We start from the raw sequence: 18,654 nt of genomic DNA on the forward strand, positions 1-18,654 counted from the left end.
ACCACTCCCTCCTCATCACCTTAACTGAACAAGTATTTATTAAGTGTACACTATATGAAAGGCACTGTACTAAATATCAAGGATACAAAAAAAAAGTCTCTGCCCTCAAGAAGCTTATATTCTGGTGGAAGAATACAACATGTTGAGATGAGTTAAAGAAAAGTCCTCATGTAGGAGGTAACATTTAAGCCTTGGAGAAATCTAGGGATTCCAAGAGGTGAGGAAGGAGAACATTCCAGGCATGGGAGATATATTCAGAACACATCCAATAGTTTTTTTCTGGAAAGACAGTCAATGAAGGGCTTAAAGTGAATTTTTTCCTAGAGGCAATAATCAGCTCCTGGAGCTTCTCAAGTAAGGGGATGATGCAGTCAGACCTATGCTTTAAGAATACCAATGTGCTTTATGAATCTCCTCTTAAAATCTTTTTAAGGTTTAGTTTTGGTGCCATCTCCATGTGTGAATGAATCGGATTTTACCTTGTTCTTGGAGTCAAGAAGACCTAAGTTGGAATTCTGCCTCAGACACTTACTTACTAGGCGTGTTGTTGTTGTTCAGTTGCGTCCGACTTTTTGTGACCTTGTGAACCATGCCAGTACTGTCCATTGGGTTTTCTTGGCAAAGATACTGGAATGATTTAGATTAAGGTAAATAGAGGTTAAATAACTTGTCCAGGGTCACACAGCTGGTAAGTGTCTGAAAATGGATTGCAACTCATCTTCGTTACTCCAGGCCCAATGCACTATCCACTGAGCCATCTAGCTGCCTGACCAGTTATGTAGCCCTGGGCAAATCCCTTAATCTCTCAGCTTCAATTTCTGCATCTGTAAAATGGGGATAATAATAGCACTTACCTCTCAGGATGTTGTAAGGATAAAATGAGCTAATATTTATAAAGTGCTTTGCAAACTTTAAAAGTGCTATATAAATGATAGTTATTATTATTATTGTTCTTTGCCTAGCAGGAGGCAGTGTGGTGTACTTGATAGCATGCTGGGTTTGTAGTCAGTAATAGTTGGGTTCAAATCTTGCTATTTGATAGTTAATAACCATATGTTGTTATTGTTCAGTTGAGTGCGATTTGGGGGGAGGGTTTTCTTGGCAGAGATATTGGAATGGTTTGCCATTTCCTTCTCCAGCTCATTTGACAGATGAGGAAACTGAGGCAAACAGTGTTAAGTGACTTGCCAAGGTCACACAGCTAGTAAGTGTCTGAGGCCAGATTTGAACTCAGACATTCCTGATTCCACGCCTGACATTCTACCTACTGTGCCATCTGCTACCCCTCCAATGTATAGCAGCAACAGCAAAGATTTTAATTCATGAACTCTATCCACTGTGCCCCCTAGCTGCATGCCCTTGTGTTAATCTTTATGTACCATGAGTAGCTACCTGGGATTCAGTCTATTGACACATAGACTGATTGGCCAACATGACAAAACAGGAACATTATAAATGTTGGAGAAGATGTGAGAAAATTGGAACACTAATGCATCGTTGGTGGAGTTATGAAATGATCCAACCATTTTGGAGAGCAATTTGGAACTATACCCAAAGGGCTATCAAAATGTGCATACCCTTTGACCCAGCAATAGCACTTCTAGGGCTATATCCCAGAGAGATCATACAAATGGGGAAAGGACCTACATGTACAAAAATATTTATAGCAACTCTTTTTGTGGTGGCAAAGAATTGGAAATTGAGAGGATGTCCATCAGTTGGGGAATGGCCGAACAAGTTGTGGTATATGAATGTAATAGAATGTTATTGTGTTGTAAGAAATGATGAGCAGGCAGACTTCAGAAAAACCTGGAAAGACTTGTATGGTCTGATGCTGAGTGAAGTGAGCAGAACCAGGAGAACGTTGTGCACAATAACAGTCACGTTATGCAATGACTAACTTTGATAGACGTAACCCTTCTCAGCAACACAAGGATCTAAAGACATCTCCAAAGGCCTCATGATGGAAAATGCTATCCACATCCAAAAAAAGAACTATGGAGTTTGAATGCAAATCGAAGCATACTATTTGCTATTTTTTTTTCTTCTGTTGTGTTTTGTCTCCTCTTTCTGGTGGTTCCTCCTATTGGTTCTAATTCTTACTTACAACATCACTAATGTGAAAATATGTTTAATAGGAATGTATATGTATAGCCTATATCAGACTGTGTGCCGTCTTGGGGAGGGAGGTAGGGAAGGAGGGGGAGAAAAATTAAAAACTCAAAAGCCTATGGAAATGATTGTTGATAATTCAAAATTAATTAATTAATTAAAAAAAAAGATACAGACTGGTTGCAAGAAATCACAGGTTCTTTGCACATTTTACTTTGTTAATCTCTTTCATCAACTGCCTTCCCTCAATTGACCTGTCAAGCTTATTTCCTCTGCTAGAGAATACCTCGGTGGAGGCTCAAGGTGATATTCTTAATAGATGTAGACACAAAGGGTATCCGTACCTGGCGGTCGCTTTGGGGGGGTGGGCACGCGAGGGGGGAGGGTGCCCATAATTGAGTGTGTCATTTTAGCTTTGGCACCTCCCCTTTGCGTGACTGTGTGTCTGCCTGCCATTGTTCCAAATTATTCACACGTTTCCTGATTCCAATCTCGGGACAGTCCTGTGGTCCGCGGGCCCCGGCGCTGCGTGGAAGCGCCCACTCCCAGGCCTGGGGAGACGGGAGACCCAGCGTGGCCGCGCTCTCGCGCGTGGGCCGGGCGCGCCCCCGGGGCGGGGCTCCGCGACGGGAGTGGGGGTGGCAGTGGGAGGCGGGAGCGCGCACGCGGCTGTGTCACGGGGCGGAGCAGGCGCGCGGCAGCCCCTGGACCCCGGCGTCCCCGGCTCCCGGCTCCCGGACCCTCCAGCCCGCGACGGCGGCGGCCAGGCCTCATGTACCGCTCGGTGTACGCCTTCCGCTCGTCGGAGCCCAACTCGCTGCCCTTCGGCGAGGGGGAGACCTTCCTGATCCTGGAGCGCAGCAGCCCGCACTGGTGGCTGGCGACCCGGGCCCGCAGCGGGGAGACCGGCTACGTGCCCCCGGCCTACCTGCGGCGCCTGCAGGTCAGAGCTGCCCCCCAGCGCCCGCTGGCCCTGCCCCGGAGCCTGGCCCTGCCCCCGGCTCGCTGCGGCCCGCCCCCGCCCTGTCCGCTCCCGCGCCTGGCCCTTGTCCCCAGCGCATCCCGCGTCCCCGGCCGAGCCCGGCCTCCCTCCCTGGCCTCCCCCGGGTCCCATCCCGCACGGGGCCTGGATCTGCGTTGCAGGTCCCACTTCGTCCCCTGCACCCCATCTGCACATCCCTCGCGCCCGGGTCACCCTCATCCCTGGGCTCTCTCCAGGCCGGCGTTTCTCCTTTCTTCTTCATCCTCCTTCGGAAGAGCCCCGCCCCCTAAAAACCCCCAACAACGCCGCAACTCCGCTGACTAGGCTTTTCTCCCTTCCTCTCCCAGTCCTGTCTAGCCTTCCGAGGAGCCCCCGTGAGCGGAGCTTAGAGGGAGGGGCCCGGGGAAGCTGTGGCCGGGGGCGTGCATGGGAGGGGTAGGCATCTCCTCCGATCTCCCTCTGCTAGGTCCTTTGCTCTGTGCTGGGGATTGTTGGCTTCTTGGGATTGTGTGGAGGGGAGGTGGCATGGAAGGAGGATTGCTTTCTCAGCCCAACAGGGGTTCACAACTCTCATTTTATCCCTCCTAGCCCTTTCCCCACTCCCATGTTATCCCCCAGACCCTTAGGAAGGTGATGGTGGAAACTCCACCGCCCCCTCCACATCTCCCGTCTTGTGAGACTTCAGTCCCCTTGGGAAAGGGAGGTTGACTCTGAGTTAGAGTCAGGAAAGGGGTGCTGGTATTTGAGGCTTGTGAGTTGGACTGGGAGTGCCCCTTGTCTTTAGTGAGCATCATCTTATTCCCAAACCAGCTCTCAGGACAGAAATAACCCTTTAAATTTGGAGAAGTAGCAGCTGTGGCTGGTTGTGCACTTCAGCCTCCAGTCTGAGGAACAGACCTTTCTCCACTGGGAAGACTCAGGTCTGATTGTGAGACGAAGTCATGCCCTTGGAGAGCCCTGGTCTGAGGAAGATGATTCTTGCCTTTGGAAAGCCTTGAATCTTTAAGACTGAAGCATAAATATGCATGGGTGGAAAGAAGTAGATGAATGGGTATGCGTGTAATCAGAGTAGACTTCCTGGAAGAATTTTGGTGTTTACCATTATGGAGGCTGGGACAGGATGTAATTAGTAGGTTCCCTCTGCTAGAGAGTGGTTTGGCATTCTATCTGACCTATTCTTCATTTGGGGCTTCTAATTGACAATAGCTGGGGTCACCTCTGGCTCTGACATCTTCCCCCTCATGAAGCTCTATGGGTTGTGAGGGGAGGAGGAACCTTTTATACTGGCCTTCTGTACAAGGCCTCTTCACAGAAGAGGGTATATCATATAACATCTCTAGGCCTCAGTTTCCCCATTTTGTAAAATGAAAGACTAGATTGTGTGTAAGCTTATATATTCCTATGGCTGTCATTGGCTACATACAAAGTCCCTGTCATGACTGACAGTGTTTGTGAGACCCTGCTTGTATCTGTGTGGGCATGTTTCTGAGTGTTGCTTTGCATAGCTATGACAGTGTCCCTGAGCAGTTCTGTCAAAGGAATGTCACATAGCAGCCCCTCCCTGGCTAGCGATTTGGTATTCTGCTGTTTGTCTGTCTGGGTCTTGGTCTGTGGGTCAATTTGGCGCCGTCTGGGGAAAGCTGGGGTGGGTGGGGAAGGTCAGGATATTCTTAGAGAGCTCAGGAAACAGGCAGACACCCAGCCCGGTGGTGATGAGGTTAAAACTGAGCTGGGGAAAGGAGGAGTAAAGTTGGACAAAAAGGTCCAGATTATAAGACCCTGACGCTTGTACCTCCTCCTTCAATGTCTCCCCCAGTGCCAGGGCAGAAGTCCAGGTCACTTTCTTTCCTCTCCCCTCCTCTTCCTTCCTCTCTGTCTTTCAGTCTCTATGTCTCTTCCTCTTAGGGTCTTGCCAGTCATTATTTGAAGACAAAATTGTGAGACTTGCCTTGGGGGGCAGGAAGTGGTTAGAGGAAGAAAGGAAGCTAGGAATCAACTTTTTATTAACATCCCTTAATTTTGGGGTGTGTGCAGAGAGCCAGGTTTGATCATCGATGGGGAGAGGGTTAATGGTGGGATATAGGAACCTCTAAGGCTTGTGGTGCCAAGTGGTGCAGTGACTCCCCATGGTGTCTGAGGGGTGAGAGGAAGTGGCACTACTGAGGAGGCCTCTTTTCTCCAGGGCTCATTTTTCTTCCTGTTGGCAGTGTCTCTCGGGGGTCCTGGGGAGCCTTTCAGGAAGGCTTCAGCCAGTTCATTGCTCAGGGTGTGGCAGCAAACAGGATTTCTGGATGTTTCTTTCTGACTGGTTGTGGCGTTCTGTACTCCTGCAGGTCTGACGTGAGTTGTAGCATTCAAGGCTCTGATCTGTGACATTTTAATAATCATGATGATGATAAAATGCTCAATAAATGTGATTTAACGTTGACAAAGCATTTTCTTCTCAACAGTCCAATACTCAGGGATGTGCCTAGCAATGTTAACATTCCAGCCTCTGTGCTGTGAGGCTGCTCTGTCTCTTGCTCTGAAAGACAGGCAAGACTCGGCACCCTCTGCTGTCCCTGGCCCTCCCATCCTGCCCTTGCCCCTCTTCTGCCAACCCTAGCTCCATGGATTCTTCCAGGGCTTCTTCCCATTCTAAGCTGGGTCAATCACTGAATTTCACTATCCCCAGCCTTACTCAGTATCTGTCTGGCCAGAGCTGTTCTTCTCCCCTCAGTATGGCCAGGGCAAGACCATACTAACCTTTACAAGACAGCTTCCTTAGGAGGCAGTGTGATATGGTAGAAAGAGCAGAGCACTAGACATGGGAGTCAGGAGGAATTAAACTCTGCCACTTACTAATGGAGTGACTTTATCAAATTACTTCCCCTCTCTGGGCCTCAGTTTTTCATCTGTAGAATGGTGAAGATGGGGTTTGGGCTCGGTAGTCTCTAAGGTCCCTTCCCCTTGAAATCTTGTGATCCCATGAGGAAGTTCCAAGATAATGAAGCATAAACTAAAGTCCAAAGATGACTAGGCTGCTAGACCCAGGAGAGGCCTTGTCCTACTTCCTGACTGCTCCTGGGTCCCAGCCTCATTCCAACCTTGCTTCAGCTTTGTCGGGGTGAAGGTCTTCTTAGAAGTTGCTTTTGAATGTGGTTACGGTATTGAGGCACTAGAGGGAAAGACGGGGGTACCTGCATCCATTTCTCTCTGGCCTAGTACTGCTCTGGGTTCTGATTCTACAATCAATCTGGTGTTCTCTGACTCTTCCTGGATGATGAAGGCCCATATATATCTGGCTACAAAGACTTCTTCCCTGGGTTTCAATGATCTTTTTTTTTCTTTCTTTTTTTTTTTGCAAAGTGACTTGCCCAGGGTCACACAGGTAGTAAGTTATGAAGTGTCTGAGGCCAGATTTGAAGTCAGGTCTTCCCGAATCCAGGGCTGGTGCTCTATCTACTGCTCCATCTGGCTGCCCCCTCAGACCATCTTTCCTTGACCTTAGAGTCACTTCCACCTCCCTGGAGATTTCAGTGGCTATGGCTCCTTCCAGGATCCTAAAAGGATCATCTTTTCCCCTTGTCTGAGCCAATTTGTCTGATATACATTTATTAGCCTGTAGTGGAAAGATGATTGGACTTAGAATCAAGAGGTGGGAGGGACCTCGCAGTCATCTGTAAGCAGGAGATCCCTGATAACATCCTTGACAAGCAGTCATCCAACTTCCACTTAAAGGCCTTCAGTGATGGAGTGGTCACTTTTTCCTGAGGTAGCCCATCCCACTTTCAGAGAGCTCTGTTAGAAAGTTTTTTTCATACAGTGGACCTCTGTGGAGACTTTTCTCTCCATTGCTCATAGCTCTGTTCTCTGGGGCCAAGTAGAAGAAATCTAATTCCTTTTCTCTGTGACAGCCCTTCTGGTACTTTACAAAAGCTATCCTGTCCTCCCTAAGTCTTCTCTTTCCAGGCTAAACATCTCCATTTCCTTCAGCTCATCTGGAAGGCCCAAGTTTGAGTTATGGCTCCCAGCACTTGGTAGGTGTGTGACCTTGAACAAGTCACTTAACTCTTCTTTGGTTCAGGTTTCCTCATCTGTAAAATGAGGGTAATGCTTGCTTAATGCAGGGTGGTTGTGAAGAAAACACTTTGTAAAGCACTCTAAAAATGGGAATTATTACCCTAAAGAGTTTCCTCAGTGGTGGGTCTAGACTCACCTCTGCTTCATCTCTTTCCTTAAGGAACTCATTTTGTTTTTTTTAATCTGTTTTTAAAATGTTTTATTGATGCTCTGCTTAAAAACAACAACAACAACAAACCCAAACACTTGTTTGGAGCCTCTCTCATAACAAATAATTATAATCAAGCAACCATGTCAGCACATTTGTTATGTCTGAAAATGTATATCATGCTGTGCCAATTGTCATCTGCCATTCTGCCAAAAGGTGGGAGACACGCTTCACCATGAGTCCTCTGCAGTCTTGATTGGACACTGCATTGATCTGAGTTCTTCAGTCTGTCAGTATTGTTTTCCTTTATATGATTATTGTCATCATCCAATAAATTGCTTTCCCAGGTCTGTTTACTTCCTTTGCAACAGTTCATGGGAATCTTCCCAAGTTTTTTATGAATTCTTCATATTTGTCATTTCTTTATGGTGTAACCCTGTTCCATGATATGCTCCATCATTCATATCATCTTACCAATCCTTGTCTCCTTTTGTTTCAAAACTCTTCTGTCTTACATCACCTTGAACTCCCCCTTCCTCCCTCAGAGTCTAGTCAGAGAGAAGGCCTTGAACTCTGAGAGGTAACTTGACAGGTCCTGAACCTCAGCTCTGGTCACCAGAGACTTCCTACTTCTCTAAATCCTCTTCAGTGACTCCCATTCATTTCCCCAGTCACTAAGGATGAAAATGTTGAAGTTCATTTCTCATCAGGGGCCACAACAGGTGAGTTCCATCAATAGCACCTAGATTTAAATATTGATAGACCCTTGGAGCTAAAGGAATATCATCCCCATTTTTCAGAGGGGGAAAACTGAAGCCTGCAGAGAGGAGGGGACTTGCCCAAGCTCACACAATGAGTTTATGATAGAGCTGGGCCTAACAACCAGGGTCCCTAACTCCCAGACCAGGCTTCTTTATGCACTGTGTCACACTACCTCTATGAGTCTCTGAATAAGCTTTGGTCTGTGGCCTTGAATGTCAAGGACATCTCCTCTTCTCAGAGGAGGTTACTTAAAGGTTACTTCCAGATAATGGGCTACTCCAAGAGGTAGTGGGTCCACCCCACCCCACCCATCTTGGAGGTCTTCAAGCCAAGGCTGGAACACCTTTTATTGGGTATATTGTAGTATCGGGCTGGATAGATGGCCATTGAAGGTTCTTTTCAAACCTGACATTTTCTGATTCCTTCAGGAATATCTGGCTGTGTTTCTAGGAGGTTTGGACCATTGAGGATCATCTCAGGGTCACTGGAAGGAGAAAGAGTAAGGAACAAAAGGGAGAAGTCAGTGTTGGACCTTCTGCAGAGTTAGCTAGACATTCTTCAAGACTCAGAATATGGAAGTTGGGAAGGACCTTAGAGACCGTGCAGGCCAATACTTTCATTTTACAGGGAAGAAAACCTGAGGCCCCAGGAGGAAGAGGACCTAAAGACATACAATGAACCAGTGGTAGAGCTGGGACTATAACCTATGTTCATTCTGGGTTTTTTTTCATTGCATGACGCTGCTTATTTCTTTTGAGTAAGAGCCATTCCTCTCTTCACTGTACAGCAGAGACTGTATGGAAGAGACTTTAAAATATCAAATATCAGACCTACGAGGCATCATTAGTACATGGAACATGAAATACCAGAGTTGGGAGGGATCTTAGAACATAGAATGCCTATATTCTGAAAAATAAGATTAAAAAACTAAGGGCCTAGACTAGACAATATCTTCAATCTCCTTTTTTTAAAAAAAGTTTATTTTTATGGATATTTTTCATTTTTACAACTTATTTTGAAATCTGTCCCTATCCCTTCCCCCACCTAATGAGCCAACCATTGAACGAAGATGTAAAAAGAAAGAGGAAAAAAAGACCGTTCAGCAAAACCAATACTCTAATTCATTAGCTGGGCCTAAGAGTAGATATAATATTCCAAAGCCATAGTCCCCCACATCCGAAAAGAAGGGGCGAGGGGGCAATGCATCCTTTCAACTCCTTTCCAGGACCAGGAGAGCAGCTAGGTGGTACAATGGATACAATGCCAGGCCTGGAGTCAGAAAGGCCTAAGTTCAAATCGGGCCTCAGACAATTACTGGCTGTGTGATCCTGAGAAAGTCACTTAATCCTCTTTGCCTCATTTTCCTCATCTGTAAAGTGAGCTGGAAGAAGGAAATGGAAAACCACTCCAATATCTTTGTCAAGAAAACCCCAAATGGGGTCACAGAGTTGGACATGACTGAAACAACTGAACAACAACCAGGACCAGACTTGGCCATTATAATTATAGAACTTTTTTTTGTTCTTTCCATTCACATTGTTGTGGTATATGTTATTTTTCTGGTTCTCCTTACTCTAGTCTTCATCAGTTCATAGAAGTCTTCCCAACCTTACCTGAATTTTTTCTGTTCATTATTTCTTACAGTAATTCTCTTACAATTGGCTTAGCCATTCTCCAATGGATGTAGCCTGTTCATTTTATAAATTATGAAATTGAGGCTCACAGAGAAGTGAGTTGTGTAAAGTCACATAGTGGCTTAGTGGCAAAGCCAAGACTCAAATCCAGTTACCTGTTCCTTTTATAGGCCCTTTCCACTACTTCTTCTGATACTGGACCCTAGTGAGACCAAGGGTCCACAGCTCAGGCTAAGTCTGTTCCCTTTTCAAGGAGAAGTCTAAAAACACACATTACTCCCAGGGCCTAGGCTTAGCCTTACCACATCTCCTTTCCTTTCCCCTAGGGTTTAGAGCAAGATGTCGTCCTCCAGTCCATTGACCGTGCTATTGAAGCGGTGCACAATGCAGCCATGAAGAATGGGGGCAAGTACAACTTGGAGCAGCGAGATGTCCTGCAGTGAGTGGGGGCCCAGCCAGCACTGAGGAAGGAGGGGAGGAGTCCTTGGGTTGTTCACTTTCTTCCTTCCCCTCTACCCCCTTCCCCTTCTTTTCCCTTTTCCCTTTCCTTTTTTTTTTTTTTTAAGATTGGTTTTGGTTCTCTTTCCTAGGCTGAAAGAGTATCAGCCACTAAAGAGCCTGATTGTCACAGGAGCTTTGATCTACTCCATTTTTCCTACCTAGGCTGGTTCCAATTCCAGTTTCCAAATTCTAAATTCTAATCCCTTAAATTCCAGTTCCCCTCAAATTTCCAATTTCCAATTCCAGAAAACATTTGTTAAATGCCTACTGTGTGCCAGACCCTGTGCTGAGGATGAAAGTTGGGGGGAAGACAAGACTTAGTGCGTGCCTTCAAGGAGCTCACTGGGGGAAGGGGATGTGACTTAACGCACATATATACAAATAATCATGGAACAGGGACAAAAGAGAAATTCAGACAGTGATTTGAGAAGGGAGAGATCAATTTAAGCAGGGAGGAATCAAGGATAGCTTCGTGGAAGAGATGTCATTTGATCCCTGGGCCTTGAAGGAAGAAAAGAATGTTAGCAGGCAGAAATGAGGCAGGTGTGCATTTCAGTCCTATATGAGTGTCAGAGGTAGGGAGGGGGGTATGGGGGAGGAAGAGGAAGAAAGGTGAGCTCAGAAAACATATAATTTTGGGCTAAATGAAAGATTAAAGGGGAGACATGTGAAGAAAGACTGGAAGTGGGAACTTGTTTAGAGGAGAGGATTGCAGTTTGTATTATGTACAATGAAGAGATCCTGAAATTATTCAAGCAAGGGAGTGGCACCCTCGGATATTGTGCTTTAGGAAGAGTTTTGGCGGTTGTGGGAAGGATGGATTGGGGCTGAGAGAGCTTCGAGGCAAGGAGACAAGTGAAAGAGCTATTACAGCTATTACAATAAATCGTGCAGCTCGAAAGTGCTCCCTTCTCCACCTCCCACCCTCCCAAATCTCTGGAGTTTCTCCAAGACTCATCTCAAACACCACCTTTTCTTCTGTATGATGCTTGCTGGTTCCCTCCAGCTGCTAGAGTCCTTCCTCCCTAATCTGCCTATCTTGTACATATTTCGTATATACTGTTACCCCCCTCCCCCACACAAACACCTTCCCCAAGAGAATTTAAGCTCCTTGAACTCAGGGACTGTTTTACTTTGGTCTCTTTATCCTCAGTGCCTATTGGCACATAGTATAGGTGCTTAAGAAATGTCTTTATTAATTGAAACAAGCCAGAGATAACAAGGACCTGAATTAGGGTGGTGTTGGTAGGAGCAGAGAAGACCTAGGAGAAGGAGGTATTGTGGAGGTTTATAAGATAGGTCAGGAAGCTTATGGGCTGGAACTGTAGACATGAGATTTGTCCCTTCCTCTGCCACCCAAAAAAGTCCCTCACCAAAGCCTCTGTATGTGGATAGGGGCTAGCCAAGGGCATCCTCTCTGTAGAGCTCCAAGGAGCCTCTGGGGAGTCTTTGGAGCATAGCTGTTCACAACCCTGCGCTGCCTGGGTCAGGGATGGTTGTCATGTCACCCATCCCCAGAGGCTGGTGCAAGGCCTGGAAGGGGTGGGGGGACACATCAGCAGCAGCCACATGGTGTCATGGAAGAGGCACTGAATTTGGAGGTTCATTCATTTTGATCCACAAGCATTTATTATGCACCTACTAGATACTCAAGGTTCTGTTCTTAGGGATACAATGACAAAAACCTGGCCTTGAGGAAGTTACAGGTACACAAAGTGTACATAAGTGTATACAAAGTATATGTGAAATAAATGCAGAGTAGTTTCAGGAAGAGGAGAAGGTTCATAACTGAGGGACTCTTGGAAAGGCTTTATTTGTGTGATAGCAGGCACCACTGCCTGGTAGTGTCTGAGTTGAACCTTGAAGGAAACTAGGGATTCCGAGAAGAGGAGAGGGGAAGAAGGAAGTGGATTTGGGGGATGGGAGCCTGCATATGCAGAGATTTGAGCTAAATGATGAAATGTCCTTGATGGTGAAAAGCTGGGAGGCCAGTTTGACTTAAAAGGAGAATTTGTGTAATAAAAAAGGTTCAAATCCCAGCTCTGCCATTTTTTAGTTAGCAGATGTCTTCACCTACTTTGGCCTCAGTTTCCTCATTTGTTTTTTGTTTTAATTATGAGATTGGATTAGATGACATCTGGTATCCCTTTTAGTCCTAAATCCTAGGGTCCTGTGACCCCCAACCACTCAGGAGTATGGGAAGTAATGTGATGAGTTTTAGGGACATGCTATATTAGAAGACCATATATAGCTGTGGTGGAATTGAGATCCCATTATATAGTAGAAGGAATCCTAGTCTTGGCATCAGAAGATGCCATGGGTCCCAGCTTCAGTGCTTAATAGCTCCCTGACCCTTGGCAAGTCACTTTCCTTCTTGGGACCTCAGTTTCTTTTTTAGCAAAATGGGAAGGACAGTGCTTACACTATGTATTTCAAAAGGTTTGTATGAGGTAAGTAGTTTGTAAACCTAAAGCGTTAGAAAAACAGGAACTGCTATTAATAGCCATAACAAATGCTGCTGGGCATATTCCTGTTGGAAAACAGAAAGTAAGTAATTCACCAGGGTAAAACAAAAGTAATATTCTAAGGGGCAGCTAGGTGGCACAGTGGATATAGCACTGGCCCTGGATTCAGGAGGACCTGAGTTCAAATCTAGCCTCAGACACATAACATTTAGCCATGTGACCCTGGGCAAGTCACTTAACCCCACTGTCTAGCCCAAAAAACCAAAAATAAAATTCTAGAGAAGAGGAAGAGGGACCCTTAATGTTTTTAAAATCTTCCCATGATATTTCTCCATTCATTTTGGAGCTGACTCCCCCAGTCACTCTCCCTGTTCCTTTCCTTCTTTAACATGCCCTCCAGCCTCTCTGGTTTTTTTTTTCAATTTCTTGTCCCCTAGCTCTCCTGCTGAATGAAATGCAGCTTCTGAGCTTCTCTCTCATCCCCAGGAATCCTTGAAATAAGTCAGATCCTAAGAGGTTTACTGCTGGTTCCTTTAGGAACCACATTCCTCTTCTGTCCATCCTTCCTTTCCCCCATACTCATCCCCTCCAACTCTCTACTCTCCTTCTGTTTCAAATCGGGTGCTACAGTCCCATCCACCTAGTTTTCCATTTCTGTTGGAGAGATAGTGAAGGGACCCAGCCCTGGGTGGTAAATGTAAGCTTCACCAAACTGATTGGGCATCCTGGAATCTGATTGAATTCAGGAGGCCCAAGGTTTTTCCCTTTCCACTAACTCTTCCTTGACATCTCACTTCCAGCCAGAGACTTTATTTTCTGGCCTCTGTGCTGGGACAGTGGCCTTGAAGAATAATTCTACTGAATCCCTAAGTATCCCTCCCATTTCCTGCTGCTGCCATTGTAACTGGGTTCTCAAGTCTGGCATCCACTTCTCCTTTCCCTTCTCACCTTTGTTCCCACATGGATCCTCCACACAAAAATGGATTTCCTAGGCTTTATTACGAGGGAATACCATGGTACAAGCCCTGACTTCATATCCCAGCTTGGCCACTTACTACCTGTGTGACCTTGGCCAGTCTCTTCATAAGCTTCTCATGGGCATCCATCTCATGGGCTTCAGTTTCCTCATATGTAAAATGAGAGGATTGAACTAGATTCTTTCTAATGTTTTTCCTGGCTCTAAATCATATGATTTTGTGATCTACAAATTCAGCACGGTCTGTTAGATCAGGTTAGGATTAGATTCCTGACTCTTCTTTTTATTAGCCTTTCTAATCTTATATGGTAAATATACAGTTATTTACAGTCTAGACCCTAGGAATTTTTTAAATATACAGTCATAGTAATCATTTAAATCCTTTGGGCCTGTTTCCTGATTTATATTACTGTAGGGACTAGACTCAGGATTTCATTGGTATAGGGACTTCCCTGGTGAGGAAACTGCCTCTACCAATGCAGGTAGGTGCCTTCTCTGCAAGTTATATACTTAGAGAGTTACCTCTTCCACTGATAAATTAAGTGATTTGCTCAGAGGCAGTAGCCATTGTGTGTCAGAGGCAAGACCTAAATTCGGGCCTTCTGACTCTAAGGCTGGCCAGCCCCATCCACTTTGCCATAGGAATGTTGTTCCCTGTACTTCTAACCTTAGAAGGTTGTTGTGGGGAATGTGCTTAGTAATCTTTAAATCACTATAGAAAGAAATTGTGGTGTTATTATTGTTATAATAAGTAATAATAATAATAATAATTTGAACTATAGATTAAGAGAAAACAATCCATTCTCAGACTAGGTGGTACCTAGACTCTGTAAGCTTGTCAGTCAAGCTGTGGTTTTCCCACCTAGCCGGGAGTTTGGCACGTGGTTCTTGCCAAGGCCTAGAACATCTAGCTCTCTTCCTCCAGGTTCTCACAAAAGTGCCACAAAACCCTTACGTTGATTTGGGATTGGTCCACCTGAATACTCTAGATTAAGCTCATTAGGTCCATTCTACAATTTCCATCTCCCTCTCAGCCAGTCAGGAATCTGCCATTTTGCACTTCATTCCTTGATCATCCTTCTTTCTTCCCTTGGTGTGGTGTTAGGGGTAGGTCCCCAGAGTTGGTGGGGACAGAATAAATTTTTTCCTATCACTTCAGCAATAGGATCCAAATAGCTCACAGAAGTGCACACAGAGAAACCTCGAATCACTGGGAGTCTGAGACTCTTCAGCTCACTGGCTGAGCAAAGATGACTGACAGGTTCTGAGCCCCATGAATCTCTAGTTCCTGTCACTAAAGAATACTTTAGAACATGGGCCCATTCTCCACTGATGCAGATTCCAGCCCCTGTGTAATTTGGTAGGTGCCCTTTGAGAGTTTTAGACAAAAAAAATGCATCACCCTATAGCCAACCTGGTGATAAACCTCTCTAAATTTAGCTGAGTTGGTCCATAGTGGACAGATGCTCACTCCATCACAAGTTTGTACCTTGTAGCTTGGCAGTACCTTCCAAAATGTGTGCCTCACTGGCAAAGTCTTGGAGATCTTAGGATCCCCTTCTCCTCATTTATGAGGTATCAGGCAGGGATTTTAAGGGCATGCTAAAGTTTATAAAACACTTTTCCTCACATTTCTCTTTGGAGGTAGAGAGTATGTGTATTATTGTCCCAGTTTTCTGAAGGAGGAAACAGGCTCAGAGGTTGAATAGCACGTGGTTCTTGCCAAGGTCATCTAGCTCCCTTCCTCCAGGTTCTCACAAAGAGTGCCATTTAGAGTTGCCTCTCCCACTGATAAATTAAGTGATTTGCTCGCAGTCACTAGCCATTGTGTGTCAGAGGCAACTCTGCCATTTTACGCTTCATTCCTTGATCGTTCAGTGAGTACTTCTTTCTTCCCTTGGTATAGTGTTGGGGTAGGTCCCCAGCGTTGGTGGGGACAGAATACATTTTTCCCATTACCTCGACAATAGGATCCAAACAGCTCACAGAAGCGCACAAAGTCATGCAGCCAAGTAATAGCGAAGCTGGGATCAAACCCCAGGTGCTCAGACTCTAACTTCAGGGCTCTTTCCAGCACACCATCCTGCCTCTAAAGCAGATATCATGTATATCCCTTTACATAAACAGGTGTAATAACAGAAGATTTTCACTGCTACGAAGAACTTCATCTCACTTCTTTTCTTTTCAGCCAGCCTTATTACCTCAGGATGAAGTTCCTTAAAGGCTGGAGCCTCAATGCCAGCTATCTACACTTTCCTCTCCCTGCAGGAAGCTGATCCATCACAGGAAGGAAACACTATTCCGCAAAAGTCACGCCACCCCAAGCCCAGTGACCATGACCCCTTCGTCCAGTGACCACCACCTGGACGCTGCTACCACTAGGCAGCCCAATGGAGTTTGCAGGACTGGCTATGAGAGGCAACACAGCCTGCCCAGCGCTGAGTTCCTGGGAGAGGATAGTGCTTCCTACCAGGTATTGGGGAATAGATCAGGAATCATTAAGTGTTAATCAGCAGGTTCTGTAAGTTTAGATGAAGCAAGAGGTCTTAACCTGGAGTCCACATATTACCAAGGCTATCTAGGGATAGATTTTAGGGAAGCTATAACTTGGGTGGGAAAAAAATCATATTTTTACTTTCACGAATCTCTAACTGAAATTTGGTATTATCTTCAATTATTTAAAAACATTTTTCTTGAAAGGGACCATAGTTCTTTACCAGACTGCCAGAGGGTGTCCAGGACACAAAAAGGTTAAGAACCTTTGAATTAAAGGGTCTAGGCTGTCCAGTCCCCAGTTAGCAAGGCCTGGACATGGTTCTAACTAGAAACTGCAGACCCTGAAAGCTTAGTGTCTAACACTGGCAAGATTCTAGATTAGATCGTTTGTTAGCTCTTAGAAAGGGAAGTGGGGATCACTAGTGGCTGGCAAGAGTTCTAAGGACAGGTCGTACCAGACTAGCCTGGTGTTCTCCTTTGCCAGGATTCTTAGACTGATAAGTCTGATGCAGCTGACATTATACACATGCCTAGATTTCAGCAAGGCTTTTGCCAGTCTCTCATGATGCCCTTCTGAACCAGATGGAGAGATAATGGTCAAGTTAAGTGTATTTGAAACTGGTAGAATGGCTGGACCCAAGGAGCAGGGCGTTACCTATGTTAGCCAGGTATGTCTTCAGTAAATGCTTTAGATTTGGATAAAGTCATAGATGGCAGGTTTCCAGATTACTTGGGAGAGATAGAACTCCAGGTGAATGACAAAATTAGGATCCAGAAAGGCCTCAGCAGGCTAGAACAATAGAGTGCAGCTAATAAAATGAAATATAATAGGACGAACAGAAAGCTTATCCTGGAATTTTTTAAAAATCACCTGTACTGGTGAAGGAGGTGAGGCAGAAGGCAATCAGGTGGCCCAGTGGATAGAGCTGGACCTGGACCTGGAGTCAAGAAGACGTAAGTTCAAATCCAGCCTTAGACACTTACTAGCCGGGCAGGTCGCTATTTGACTCAGCTTTCTCTGCTGGAAAATGGAAATAATAGTAGCATCTGTCTTCCTGGGTTGTTGAGAGGTTCAAATGAGATAATATTTTTAAAGTGTTTAGTACATAGTAGGTGCCATATAAATGCTTCTTCTTCTTCTTATTCCTATTATTGTACAACAGTCCTGTGAAAAAGATCAGGAGATTTTAATGGCCTGCAAGTTTCCAATAAGTCAGTTGTGTATTATGATAGCCCAGAAGGCTGATATGATCTTGGGCTTCATTAAGAGAGGCATAGTGTCCAGTCTGAGGGAACCAGTAGTCCTGCTGTGCTTTGCCCTAGTCAGACCATACATGGGAGTCAATTCAGATTTTGAAGGGATGTTAAAAACTTGTGGCGTGTCCAGAGGAGGTAGCCAATATAAGAAGGGCAAAGGATTTCATGCTGTGTAGGGATCATTTGAAGTAACTGGAGTAGAGAAGATGTAGCGGGGAATATGAAAGGGTTCGAAGGGTTGCTCTGTTAAGGGTTGCATTAAACTATTTCTGTTTAGCCCAAGAGAGTAAAGGTAGGAGCAGTGGGGGGTCATTATAGGAGGCATGTTTTGGCTTAAATATAATGAATTAGGCACCTTAGTGGAGGGGAGAGGAAGCTGGTGTCAGAGTCAGGAAGACCTGAGTTCAAATCTGCTTTGGACACATATTGGCTGTATTACCCTGGACAATACATTTAACCCGTCAGTGCCTCGGGTGACTCAGACTATAAGTTGCAAGGCATAATTGTACTGGGAGAGTGGATTTCCATACTGGGAGTTCCCTATACCAGTGATATCATAAATCTGGAGAAAAAGAAAGAACCGAGAGATCTCTTTTCATTCATCAGAACTGTTCAGCAGTGTGATGGGCTGCATTATGAAGGAGCAACTTCCCTGTCTTTGAAAGTATTCAAGTAAAGGTGATTCTGTGCTCACTGAGCCCTGGATGGGGAGTTGTGGTGGGAATGGTAACAGGCTGGGGGCTAGGATTGGTCATCAAGGTAGGGCTGGAAAGGAGGCTTTGGGGAGCTGCTGGCACCTTCTTTTTGAGGTTGGGTTGAGCAGCTTTGGAATGGTGCTGTGCCAGACTTACTCTTCTTTCTTCAGGTCTCACCACATCCTCGACGGGTGGCCTCTATCACACCTCCGTCACCAGGGAAACGGCGCCCCATCCCAGTGGGCTCTGTGAGAGGTAAAAGGGCCTTTCTGCAGGGAGGGAGGGGATGCTGGAAAAGGGCAGTGAGAGACAAGGTAACTCAGCACCTCCTTGTTGGGCCCCTTCACCTTGGAGGGTGGTGAGCCCCCTAGTTGCTCTGCCTGGGCCACTGGGCTGGCTCTGAGGGTTAGAGATAGAAATTATTTTTATGTCTCCTCCTTTATCCCAATTCTGGACCAACATGCCCTCAGCTAGACGCACTGTAAGCCATGTCTTGAAATCACTGCGACTTAGACCAGTGTGTGTGTGTGTGTGTGTGTGTGTGTGTGTGTGTGTGTGTGTGTG

General features: G+C 45.6%; 1 protein-coding gene across 3 annotated transcripts in view; it reads left to right on the plus strand.

Moving 5' to 3' along the window:
- Nucleotides 1–2,860: 2,860 nt before the first annotated feature.
- Nucleotides 2,861–18,654, plus strand: part of NCKIPSD (NCK interacting protein with SH3 domain) — a 29,674-nt gene continuing 13,880 nt past the window's right edge. For all 3 annotated transcript variants that reach the window (XM_027837198.1, XM_027837199.1, XM_027837200.1), the window contains exons 1-4: nt 2,861–3,055; nt 10,027–10,139; nt 15,911–16,115; nt 18,261–18,345. In XM_027837198.1, the coding sequence (XP_027692999.1) occupies nt 2,885–3,055; nt 10,027–10,139; nt 15,911–16,115; nt 18,261–18,345 (574 nt within the window). In that variant the 5' untranslated portion in view covers nt 2,861–2,884. The remainder of the gene's footprint in view (nt 3,056–10,026; nt 10,140–15,910; nt 16,116–18,260; nt 18,346–18,654) is intronic.

The sequence above is a fragment of the Vombatus ursinus genome, unplaced genomic scaffold (genome assembly GCF_900497805.2).
Source record: "Vombatus ursinus unplaced genomic scaffold, bare-nosed wombat genome assembly UNPS02014820.1, whole genome shotgun sequence".
Classification (NCBI taxonomy): domain Eukaryota; kingdom Metazoa; phylum Chordata; class Mammalia; order Diprotodontia; family Vombatidae; genus Vombatus; species Vombatus ursinus.